Source organism: Alligator sinensis, unplaced genomic scaffold (assembly GCF_000455745.1).
Source record: "Alligator sinensis unplaced genomic scaffold, ASM45574v1 scaffold755_2, whole genome shotgun sequence".
NCBI lineage: Eukaryota > Metazoa > Chordata > Crocodylia > Alligatoridae > Alligator > Alligator sinensis.
In genome coordinates, this window is record NW_005841883.1 from 2,133,110 (window position 1) to 2,145,782 (window position 12,673).

Consider the following 12,673-nt stretch of genomic DNA (forward strand, 5'->3'; position numbering starts at 1 on the left):
CCCTTCCCACCTCACCCGTTGCTGCCTTAGGTATTGCACATCTGTAACAAACTTTGTGGTGATGGGAGGATTCGCACTACTTGCAAAACCAGCCATGTAAGTAAATCTTTTTCCTAATATTTATGGATTTTTGCTGACATAATTCAACTTTAGAGTTGAGAGAGAGATAATATGCAGATGCATGAAAAATGTGCAAAGGATTTTTCCTAACTCCACTTGGGTGTAGGTATAATTTTTTTTCTTTCAATTTCATACGTGATCTCGATACTAAAACCTGTTAAGTAGTGATTAAAATTGCTTTCGTAATTAATACTACATTGACTGGGAAACGAGAAAGTTCCCAAGCTCTTTGGCCTCCCAGTAGGGATGTGAAAGGTTAAACATTGAAATAAGTATGTTTATAATGCTAATGTATTATCAGTTAACATTTAGCACAAGGCACAGTCCAGTGGGTAAAGGAAATGGTGCAGTGTCTCAAGAACAGGAAGGTAGCAGAGCAGGAAGGAGGGAAGAGCAAAGGGAACAGAAGAGTTGGGACCTAGTACCCATAGCCTGTGAGGTTAAAGAGGAAAATGACTGACAGCCTAATGACACATCAGTTAAGCAATTAGCTGCTCATTCACAGGTGCTTCCTTCCTCCCAATGGAAAGCCCCTTGCCTGCAGCTGCCACCCCTGGCTTCATGGGTGCTGTGCTTGGTGTTTGCCACCACTGCCTCCCCACTCCCTTTGCGGGAGCGGCTCCCCGCCGCAGACCCCTTTGGGGGGAGCGGCCCCTGGCCGCAGCCATATCTGAGCTACTGTTAACCGTTTAACCAATTATAATTGCAGGAGGTTAAATAGATATTTTTTAAAATGATATTTACATCCCTACCTCCCAGTTCCTATGCACCACCGTACACCTTTATCAAGGTTTTAACTGAAAAGGAGTATTTGTGTAATCCTGGGACCAAAAGCAGCCTGTAAATTATAGATTGGGATTCACTGATGCATTACATTTTTCTGCATCTGCATTCTCTTAAATATTGCAATTTGGGAATTTATCAGCCAGTGTTGTCTCGCCTTGCAACCTGGGAGTTACTTCCTGCAGTTGTTTGGCCCCTTTGAAGCATGTCATAAACCATGTCACTGTGTTGGATTGTTTGAAGCACTGTGCAACCAAGGTAAAGAATTTGTGGGTGTAACTGAGGAAAGATGCTACTTGCTAAACATGAAGTCCCACCATGGAAAAGGAAGAGTTTTCCTCCTTTATTTGCAGCTCTTCATCCTAAATAAACCAGACCTAGAACTGGGGAACAGCAGTAGGTCCATAACAGACCCTGATAATTTTTAATATTGGAACTGCAGATACTGAATTCTTCATGTAGTGTCACTGAATAGTGACAGTTTCTCATAATGTTGCTAGAAACTCTTTAAATTGCTAGCACCTTTTTTATTTATTTATTTATTTATTTATTTTCAGGTTTTGAAATTTTCAAGGAGAAAAGTTGTGGGGTTTTTTGTTTGGGTTTTTTAGGTTTTTTTCAGAAGTTTCGCTCTAAGACTTGTAAAGAAAAGCAAAAGGCATTCTATACAGATAATAACCTGATGTTTAGAATAAATCATTCTGTTAGAGCTTCTGTCAGATATTGTCTCAATTGATATTTAATAATGTAAGCCAGTCCATGAATATTTCCTGATACAGACACATTAGATATAATCCAACCTTTCACAAAAGCAAAATTCTCACTAGAAATCCCTATTGTTGGTAGGCTTTTTTGGGTATATCCTTTGAGAAAATAGGCAAGACCTATGGTTATGATGGCTTTGTCATTTAATGTCTAGAAAGCTTTCTGTGTGAGGATCTCAAAGCACTTTAAAAATGTATACTATCCAGATGGTTAGTCTTGTGCTGAAGAAAAACAGCTTTCTCTCCCAAGAAGGCTTTTCCCCCCTTAATGCTTCTTAAATAAGAGGGTTCTTAAATCCCATGGGCAGAACTAGGCTAGATATTCATTTGATATTTGTGAAGCAATATCTTATTAATCACATTGAACTCAAGGGGTCCTGCTGTGCAGTTCTCCAGGCTGATTCTTTGTTCTCTGTAGCCTGCCATCTAGGCTCTTGTTCCTCTCGGGCTTCCAGTTCAAATAGCTCCTAGATGGAAAACTACTTTGACGTGTCATACAAACATGGTTGTATATGGGTTTTTGGGGAGTTGTTTTTTGGTGAGGAAACCGTACTTTTGCTTGCAATTGCATTGTCTTTAAAATCGATTCCCTTTTCTCTGAAGTAAATTAGCTTTTTACTTTGGGAAATCAGACTACAGATTATACAGATTCCATATTTATTTTAGAAGTAGGATGCAACTTGTTTCAACGGTAGAGGTGAGGAAATTGTTTAACCTCCCTGGGCAAGAAGGCTGCAGTGTTGTAGCCATGATGATCTTAAAGAAATGTAAGAAGCAAAGGGTTTTTCTTCAGGTCTGTTTATGCCCAAATGTGCCTCTCCCAGCATACAGTAGGTCCAGTAAAAAAAATACTGCCAATAAAACCTTGCTGCTTGGACAGCAAGGGGAGGCAAAATATTATCTACATATGCCTGGGGAACATAAGCACAAGTTGGGATTTTTTGGGTGATAATATTATAGGCACACTGTTTTGATAGGGGGTACAAAACCATTTTCTGTCTCGTATATCACCTGACCAGTTGGGAATCTAATGATAACAGCAACAAATTACTCTCCAAGAAAGAAGCTAGGTTAACTCTTCCCTTGGCGCTCTCACTTCAATTAAGAATGGGTTTAGCATCAGAAAAAAAATTGCTTGCGCATACTTAATTAATTTACTAAGTCCAATATGTTTATAATGTTTTCTTAAATTATAATGGAAATTGATGCTTCATGCTGTTCTCTTCTTTGGTTTATTTATTTGTTTTTAAATATTCCCTGTTTTGGTCTTTTTTTTTGATTACCCAGAAGAGGACTCTGTAGTAGGAGCTATAGTCTTATATGCCAAGTGTTACTAAGGCTTTTATCCTATCATTCTTTCCCCCTCTAGCGATTTCTTGAGTAAAAACGAGGAGCTGCTACAGAAGCTGTCTGAGACTAACGAAGAATGCATCCAGTTGGTAGAACTGCTAAATACTTTGTTTTTCTTGCCAGTCAGAAGACTTCATAATTATGCTAGAGTTTTGCTAAAGCTTGCTACCTGTTTTGAAGTGGTAAGATGTCTTTATCTCTTCCCAATATTACAGTGCTTCTGAAACTTAATTGGAAGTAGCTTGTTTGTTGCATGCTACTCTTTGATTTATATGAAGAGCCTCAGGTAGTGAAGTCATATAAATTTTATGAACACACTTACCACTCTGCTTTTAGTATTCCTTGAACATCTTTCATTGAGAACTCCATTGCATCAACACTGTATAAGTGACAGAAAGCAGACTGGCTACCTTTTGGAGTTGCTTTTAGTGACCTGATGGAGATGTTGTGATGGTGTAATGAAAGTATTGGTATTGGACTCTGGTGTCTCTCAATGTGTGGTGTTTTGTTTATTTTTCCCCATTAGACATCTTCAGAATACCAGAAGCTTCAGGATTCTAGTTCTTGCTATGAGACTCTTGCTATCCACCTTGGGAGGAAAAGGAAAGAAGCAGAATACACACTGAGCTTTTGGAAGACCTTCCCTGGGAAAATGACGGTATGCTCACAGCGGTCAGTTGATTTGCTACTAGTGTCATACTGCAGATTCCCATTAACCTAGTTTCTGAAGTCACTGTTTTTTTCCTCCATTTCACTGACTTGTTCTCATCTTCTACAGCACTTCTAATTTTAGAAAGACTTGGCTATTGCTGTAATTAACTTATGGTAAACTAACATCCTCAATATCAAGAATGACTTGATCACTTTCTGATCTTAACTGTAGGATTCCCTGAGGAAATCAGAACGTCGGTTAATCTGTGAAAGCAGTAATCGGGGGCTGGTTTTACAGCATGCTGGAAGGTTCTCAGTGAACTGGTTCATCCTCTTTAATGATGCTCTGGTCCATGCACAGGTGAGGACATGCTAGAACATAAATGTTTCCACCTCAGCTTAATGACTGGCAACTTTTGGATGTGATTAATTTCTATCTTTATTTAGGTTTTTTATGCTGTTCTTTACAATGGTATTCAATGCCAAAAAGGGAGAAATATTTCCTGTTTTCCAAAGGTTGATTCAGTGGATTATTTCAACCATCAAAAATACTTGTACACCCTGGTCTTTATTTGTGGCCTGGTTTGTTGTGGGTATTTGAAGCAGTAGTTTGAATATTATTGGTTCACTGAAATCTATCTCAATCCTATCCTCAGATGGGAAGAGGGTATATTACAAGGAATTTGGGAAGGGGGAAACTGGCATATGCTCAGTGAGGTTTCTTTTCTTTTTTTATTTTTGCCTTTTTTCCTGCTTACAGTTCTCAACGCACCATATTTTTCCCCTGTCCACAGTGTGGGTGGAGGCTGTCTCAGAAGAAGCTGGGAATGTGTGAGTATTTCTCTGTAATCCAAATTTATTTCTAATCATGTTTTTTTTTTTTTTTTTTTTTTCTGAAGTATTTGGATGTTCTTCCTTTACTCCAACTGATTGGATTTTTTTTAAACTGGGGAAATGAGATATAAGAGTTAGGTATATCTTTGATCTGTATATCATTCTAATCCAAACAAAATGGTATTTTTATTTAACAATGCCTTGTTACAATAGGATTCTGCTTTGTTTTTTGAGACCTGTAAATACGATCAGTGACTTGGATGAGGGGGTAAAAAGCACCCTATTCAAATTTGCTGATGACACTAAGATGTGGGGGGATGTGGGCATACTAGAAGGGAGGAGTAGGCTTCAATCAGTCCTGGACAGGTTACAGGTGTGGGCAGATGAGAACAGGATGGGTTTCAACACTGACAAGTGCAAGGTGCTGCACCTGGGGAGGAAGAACCAGCAGCATACCTACAGGCTGGGGAACTCCCTTCTTGTCAGTGCAGAGGCAGAGAAGGATCTTGGAATCATTATTGATGTCAAAATGAACGTGGGCCGACAGTGGGGACGTGGTCAGGAAGGCCAACCTCACCTTGTCATGCATTCCAAGGAGGTGATCCTCCCCCTCTATGCGACATTAGTCAGGCCGCAGTTGGAGTACTGCGTCCAGTTCTGGGCACCGCACTTCAGGAGGGATGTGGACAGCATGGGGAGGGTCCAGAGTAGTGCCACCCGCATGATCAGGAGTCAGCAGGGCAGGCCCTGTGAGGAGAGGCTAAGGGACCTGAACCTGTTCAGGCTCCACAAGAGAAGGCTGAGCGGGGATCTAGTGGCCTGTTACAAACTAGTCAGAGGGGACCAGCAGGTATTGGAGTCCCTGTTTCCCCGAGCACTACCGGGAGTGACTAGAAATAACGGTCACAAGCTGGCAGAGGGTAGATTCAGGCTAGATATCAGGAGGCGCTATTTCACTGTCAGGGTGGCTAGGGGCTGGAACCAACTTCCAAGCAAAGTGGTGGTGGCTCCTATCCTGGAGGTCTTTAAGAGGAGGTTAGACTAACACCTCGCTGGGGTCATTTGACCCCAGTACTTTTTCCTGCTATGGCAGGGGGTCGGACTTGATTATCTGCTCAGGTCCCTTGCTACCCTACCAACTATGAATGATTGTATGTCTGCTTGGTTTTTGTTTTTTGTTTTTGCTTTTTTTTAAAGTTGGGGTTGAGCAAGATGGGTGAACAGTCTTCTGTGGATGTTACTATTCAAATTCTGAGTTGAAAAGAAAGTAATGCTAATCTTGAATATCCTCTCCTGTACAACACCAATCTTGCTACAATATCCCTACTTTAAGAGACTGAAATTTCATCATATAATGCATAGATTCTTTCTAATATGGGTTTATTCTTGTTTATGTTTAGGAATGGTTTGAAGATCACTACACCAGAGGAACAACTTATTCTCCTTTCATCAACACCACAGGAAAAGGTATGCAGATGCACGGACTTTCCTGATTATCTTTGTGATGCTGCAAAACACCCTGTTTAGATCCTTTTAATAATGAGTGGGGGGGAGGAATGCATCTCAGGGGTGGGCAGTCTAGCCTGTGGGCCAGATCCAGCCAGCAGTGAACTCCATTTCCCAGCAGCCCCTGCCCATGTGGCTGGGGCTGGTTTCAGTGGAGACCCCAGCAGCAGCTGCACTATGATGGCATGGGGCTGGGGTTTCCATGAAGAGTGGCCCTAGCTGGGCTGGCAGGGTGGAAAGCTGCTCTGGCACCAGGCTGGGATCTTGCAACAGTGACATTGTGGTCTGGAGACGGGGCAGAGCTGCAACCTGCAGCCTGCATGTTCTAGGCAGGGATGTGCAGGCAGCAGTTTGTGGCTCTGCCCTGGCTCTGGACCACGCTGTCACCATTGCAAGATCCTAGACCAGCTCTGGAGCTGCTCCCTGCCCAGCGCTGCTGGGACTGGTGTCCACAGAAACCCCGGCCCTGCACTATCACAGTGCAGCTGCTGCTGGGGTCTCCATGGAAACTGGCCCCAGCCACATGGGCAGGGGCTTCTGGGAAATGGAGTCTGGCTGCCAGCTGGATCCACTGATTTGCCCACCCCTGATCTATCTAGTCTCAGGACTAACGTAAGAAAAAAACAGTTATCCAAGTACATACATTTCTAACTCCTCTGGTTTTTTCTTTTTGTATTCATATCTGGAGTAGTGATAATGTGTATAGAGAAATATTGTGGGGAGGGTGCAGGGGGTGCTTAGAGAAGAAATGCTAAAGATAATTGACAGGCAAGGGTTTGAATAATAAAATTCTTCTCTAATCTATTTCAGACAAAGTGGCTGAGGGCTATAAGCCAAGCTGTGGATCAAGCTCTTAGAGGAACTTCTGATTTGCCCCCTTATGGAGGTAGTGGGAATATCCAGAGACAAGAACCTCCCATCTCTCGTAGTGCCAAATACACTTTTTATAAGGATCCTCGGCTTAAGGATGCTACCTATGATGGAAGGTGGCTTTCTGGGAAACCCAATGGCAGGTAAAAGCATTTAAGACTTGAAAGGAATAGGAGGAGGGAGGTAGTTTTTACCGTTACGTGTTAGTGTGCTTTTTAATGAAGGGTTTTTTTATGAGAACCATCTTCATCTGGTAACTGCCTTATTTCTGTGTGTATGTATTCCAGGGGTGTCCTAAAATGGGCAGATGGAAGGATGTATTCGGGAGTGTTCAGGAGCGGTTTAGAAGATGGGTAAGAGTGGACTTCACTAAGCAAGAGAACATAAATATTTGTTTATGGGAGGTAGCACTCTTTAGTCTGAGATTTGTATATAAAATATTGCATAGCTAACAAATAAGTGTGCTAGACATCTCGCAAAACATGTACAAAGCCTGTCCATGAACAGTGTAAGTTCAGTTTTCAAAGTGATGGAGGCCTCAGGGAAATGGCAAGAGATTTGACAATGAAAGTGTGTGTGAACTTTGTTAGGTTGCTTTTTTGCTTTAAAAAAATACAGTGTTGCTTTTTCATCTTTTGCTTGCTTTCTAGGGTTTCTCTTTGTCCCAAGATGCTATTCTCCACCCCCAGATGAAATGGCTTTATTATTTGTTACTCTTTCAAAAGGCATGAAATCTCTTTAACTATAAGTTCAGTGGCATACTCTTGCTTTGGATGTTAAAATTATGATTATTCAGTTTCCTGTGCCACTTTCCAAAGATAAGACGACAAAAACAATTTATTCTTCTTAATATTCTTAATGCCTATTAAAGATACTAAGTATTGAACCCAAATTGTGAGCTCAATTTGCCATAACATTAAAAGTAAAATTTATCTTACCCAAGAATGAAGAGGGTAGCAAGCAATGGAGAGGGAGTTAATGTGAAATGAAACTTATAAACTACTAGCCAGTCGCCCATCAAGAAAGATGTGGGGGGTGAGGACGGCATGCTTTCACCCAACACCCTGCACTGCCACTGATCTGCCTCTCGCCCCGTGGCTCCCCCATGCCTCTGGCCCTACTTTGGCCCTTCAGTCCCTGCTGTCATGGGTAGGGGGGACGACGGACAGAGCCCCTTGTCTGGCCCTGCTCCCATTCTGCATTGGGTCTGCCCCCATTGCACCCCCTTCCTTCCCCCTCTGCCCCCAAGACCAGACCAGACCAGACCAGAACTAAATGTGTTGAAAATAATGCAGGGTAACACCCCCTAGTGATATGAAAGTTGTTACTTTGGTACAAAATGTGCTAACTGCTGATGTTGGTGAAATGCCAGTGAAATCATAACTTAGTGCATTAAAATTTTAAAATGTTTTTTTTTTATGCAGTAGTAAAATAATGGATTTGTGTATATGCTTGTAATATGGCTGCTCATGTTTTGTTTGATATTCATGTGTTGGCAGGTATGGTGAATACAGGGTGCCAAACAAAGCATTGAACAAAGATGACCATTATGTGGGATACTGGAAGGAGGGCAAAATGTGTGGACAAGGAGTCTACAGGTATGGACCACATATTACCTTTCTGACAGAAGGTGTTTTGTAGTTCAGGAAGGGGATGGGAGACTCTGAACTTGATCTGATATTACAAGTACTGTTTTCAGTTGCAATCCTCTTGTATTGGAGCACTGCTTTCTTTTTAGAAGGGAGAACTCTAGTATTGGGACTCTATCATTGCATCTCCCAAGTTCCTGGCAGTAGTTAATTAGCTTTAATTTTAATAATTCTTTGGGTGCTTTCTACTGTTAATGAATACACTGATGGCTGTTATCTTGTTTCCATTTTAATGTTGCCACATCCTTTCAGTTTTTAAGGTGACTTTTTCCCTTCTTGAAATGTCATAATGGCAGACCAAATAGTATCTCCCCATTTTGCTTTAAAAAGGTTCTTTAAAAGTATTGGTCCTGTCTCATTTACATCTTAAACATTACTTGTTAATATGATTCCAGAGGTGGACATGATTTTAATGTGATCTGAAAGAAAAGGTTCATTATCTATCCCTGAAAACCTGGATACAGTATGGATCAATATGGAACGACATGGATCACCAAAGCTGTACTCATTCTCTTTTGCGATTGCAGCTATGCCACTGGAGAGGTGTATGAAGGCTGCTTTCAGGATAATGTGCGTCATGGACATGGCCTCCTGCGCAGTGGCAAACTGACATCTTCCTCACCTAGTATGTTCATTGGCCAATGGTCAATGGATAAGAAGACTGGATATGGAGTCTTCGATGATATTACAAGGTAATATGTTTACAGTAGAAATCCTAAAAATATAATATGCTAGTTACATATGCTGTAGGAACGAAGTAAATTTTGGTTAACCTACAGTGAAGCCCCTGACTTATTCTCAAAGCTAGGGGCAAATTACTTCACCTTCTCATGAATGAGGGAAATGAGCTGAAAAAAATAATGCACTGAAAATGGATGCTGCCTCAGCCCAAATAAGTAGATAGCCACCTGTACACACATCCCCTAACCTCCTTTTGAACGAAGTGTTCCTTTTCTGTGAAAAAGCTCCTGGATTTCATAAAATCCAAGTAGTAGCTGCCAATTTACTGACTTGAAAGCCCATTTGAGAGAGGAGTGAGAAGCCATGAAAAGTTTCCTGGTTATACAACAGTTTTCAGTCAAAAATCTCAAGTTCCTTCCAGTCTGTTTCACACTTGGTTCTGTTACATGTTTCCCTTGCACTCTTCAGAAGACTTCATATTTAGCTACTTACTGTTCCTGTTCTTGCCATCAAATTGTTTTTCATTAGTCCATTTAGTCTTTTTCTCCACGTGGAAAGTTGTAACTTCTGGAGGAGAGTGGAATTCAGAACCTAGTTTTTACTGTTACCTCCTTTGGATAAGTTGGATCAAAGGCCCTGTGCAATTTATTTCTTCACTATCACTTGGATACCTTTTTTATAGCAGTATTCCTTCCTTTTTTGGGTAGGAGGAGTATAGGTACCCACCTTTTTGGAGCCCAGAGGATTCCCTCTTTCACTAGTCACAGGGCCTAAAGGACTACAGATAAAAGGTTGCATTTGCTCGTGTGTCATTTGGCAATAATGCATCTCGGGAAACCAGGAGTTTACTCTTCCTTCCTCCATTCCAGAAGCTGAGCATGTTGCATCTTCCTCCTTAAGTCATGTGGGCTCTAACTTTTTTCTATTGCAGTAATGCATTAGTTCCATTAAAATGAACACACACGCTTGCTTTTATTCTTTGTCTTTAAATATTTATTAACCTATGAACCAAATGAATGTCTTAACTGCAGTGTTCTTTTTTTCCATGCCCTGGTCCTGTGTTCTGTTTCTGACCATTTTTGTACTCTTGTGCTCCATCTTTTGTTCCAGTGCACTCGACATAAGTGGAACAGGAGGCCTTTCTTTCCTAATTGACCACCCCTCTGTAAAATGGGGACCCTGTAGGTTGTGACAGCTTAGTTTGGGTGTGTCAAGAAGTCTGAATAATAAAGCATAATCATAGTTCATGTAACCTTTTACCCATTGTTTATACATTTCTTATTGCCATGGATCTTCTTTTATATATGGGTCCTTCAAAGGTCAGTTAGTGTGGATTCAGGTCACAAGTCTTCCCTTTTTCTCTTCTTATAGCTACTGTTCACATCTAGTCACTTAAACATTTGCTTTATTGGGGTCTCATTCTGTCATCTTGAAATGTGCAATTCTTGAAAAACTAGAAATGCTAGGTTTTGATGTGATGGGGCTGCCAATAAATTAATGAAGGATATCTTTTGCTTTCTTGTCTTTCTGGTAGTTGGCTGTCCTTTCCTTGAACTGATGAAATCAGATTAGCAGTTGTCATACAGAATTCAAATGTACTGCTTCTGAGTCTTCTAGAAGCTATTAATTCAGTGTCACGTTAGAGAGACAGTAGGAGTGATTTATGAATAAACTAGTCCATCTACAAAACTATTTTAGTTGCGTATAATTTTTTTTTCTTTTCATCACCTATTTCTGCAGGGGTGAAAAATATATGGGAATGTGGCAAGATGACCTCTGCCAGGGGAATGGTGTTGTAGTTACTCAGTTTGGACTGTATTATGAAGGAGCTTTTAATACCAACAAAATGATGGTGAGTTGGATTCTAGGCTGTCTAGTGTGTACACATGTGTGGTGTGTAGTTTTTGTCCCCCCAGCCCTTCCCCTGCCTAGTAACAGTTGTTTATTCTATATGGGGTACTCCCACATACTGGACTGTTAAAACCTGGAAGAACTTGTTCCTATTCCATCCTCTAATGTTGGTGTTTCTGTGTTCATCTGTGTTCTATTATAGGCTCCTTCATTGGCTATCACTTCAAAAATCATCATCATACTACAATTTATCCCTAAATCTAGTATGAAGTCTTTTCAGTGATGATTACTTTCTATATTTATTGGTCCATTATTATGCTAATTGTGATTATTCTTTTATGTAGGGGACTGGGATTCTGCTTTCTGAAGATGATACAGTCTATGAAGGAGAGTTTTCAGATAACTGGACTCTTAGTGGAAAGGTTGTAATTATGACTTTTGTACCCTTGGCCTTTTTTTAAACTCATTCTAGTTCAGTCTCTTCTATGAATGGCTTTCAGTTTTAACGTTTTATTTTGTCTTCTCTGTTCTCTTGACTCTCCAAGGGAACACTCACCTTGCCAAATGGAGATTATATTGAAGGTCTCTTCAATGGAGAATGGGGATCTGGGATAAAAATCACTGGAACCTACTTTAAACCCAGCTTGTATGACAGTGAGAAAGACAAACCTAAAGTATTGTAAGTGCTGGCTGGGGACCAATTGTTCTAATGCAGTGGTGCTCTTGAGTGTATCTATATAACTACAGACCTGTTCTGAAACTATTTAGATAACTTAAAGCATTTTGGCATCTGACACTAACTTTTTAAAGACTGTTTATTGTGATGCCTTTTACTGTACATGGTACTGTTAAGTAGGAGTTGCAGAACAATGAAAACAAGCTTCAGGATTGTGGAAGTGGGTGAGGGTCACTCTCCTCCTTTCTCTTCAATGCTGCTTTGGGCATGAAGGTAATGACAGTTTTGAAATTTAAGTTAACTGACCACTTCAGCTGAAGCATGACTTCAGCAAGGCTAGTGTGGAGAATGAAATAGTAAAATTGGAGGGGTTACATTGGTTGCATACCTTCTAATTTGACAATAGTTCTGTGGAGGAGTCTGTCATCAAAAAAATCCAGTATAGTATGGCTGCATATCAGTAGAACTAGGAACGTGCATAGTTGATTGCTAGGAATATTATAGAGGAACCTCTTGGATTGCTAAAATGATTAAGTACCACCCTTTGCAAAGGTGATTCTAGAAATTAATCTGGGGAATAGGCAGCACATTGGATTAGCCTAGTGATTTCTCTCTGAAGACCCTAGTTCTGATTCATTTTAAGTGATAATGAAGATGCATTTGATTTTAATTGTTCTTCACATCAATCCAGAAATCAGTTGGCAGACCTATAGATAATTTCAAAATATTTACTAACTCTATACCTGCTCATAAGTAGTGTTATTGAATCATTAGTTTCAGGATCATTAAACTTACTCTCAAATTTTTAGAAATATATTAACGTGGGAAACAGCCCTCATGTTTTTGCATGGCTGACTTCATTATACTCCCTGCAGCACTTACTGGTAATTTATTTTGACAGTACTGACACTTGCAACTGGATGCCAAGTTAACCAGGC

General features: G+C 40.6%; 1 protein-coding gene across 1 annotated transcript in view; it reads left to right on the forward strand.

Annotated features, from left to right (window-relative positions):
• ALS2 (ALS2, alsin Rho guanine nucleotide exchange factor) overlaps positions 1–12,673 on the forward strand; it is a 49,660-nt gene that overhangs the window by 24,314 nt on the left and 12,673 nt on the right. The window contains exons 12-24 of the mRNA XM_006017660.3: positions 31–96; positions 3,037–3,199; positions 3,544–3,675; positions 3,901–4,029; positions 4,429–4,499; positions 5,903–5,969; positions 6,819–7,021; positions 7,166–7,231; positions 8,378–8,476; positions 9,055–9,219; positions 10,949–11,060; positions 11,404–11,481; positions 11,605–11,738. Coding sequence (XP_006017722.1) covers positions 31–96; positions 3,037–3,199; positions 3,544–3,675; positions 3,901–4,029; positions 4,429–4,499; positions 5,903–5,969; positions 6,819–7,021; positions 7,166–7,231; positions 8,378–8,476; positions 9,055–9,219; positions 10,949–11,060; positions 11,404–11,481; positions 11,605–11,738 — 1,485 coding nt within the window. The remainder of the gene's footprint in view (positions 1–30; positions 97–3,036; positions 3,200–3,543; positions 3,676–3,900; positions 4,030–4,428; positions 4,500–5,902; positions 5,970–6,818; positions 7,022–7,165; positions 7,232–8,377; positions 8,477–9,054; positions 9,220–10,948; positions 11,061–11,403; positions 11,482–11,604; positions 11,739–12,673) is intronic.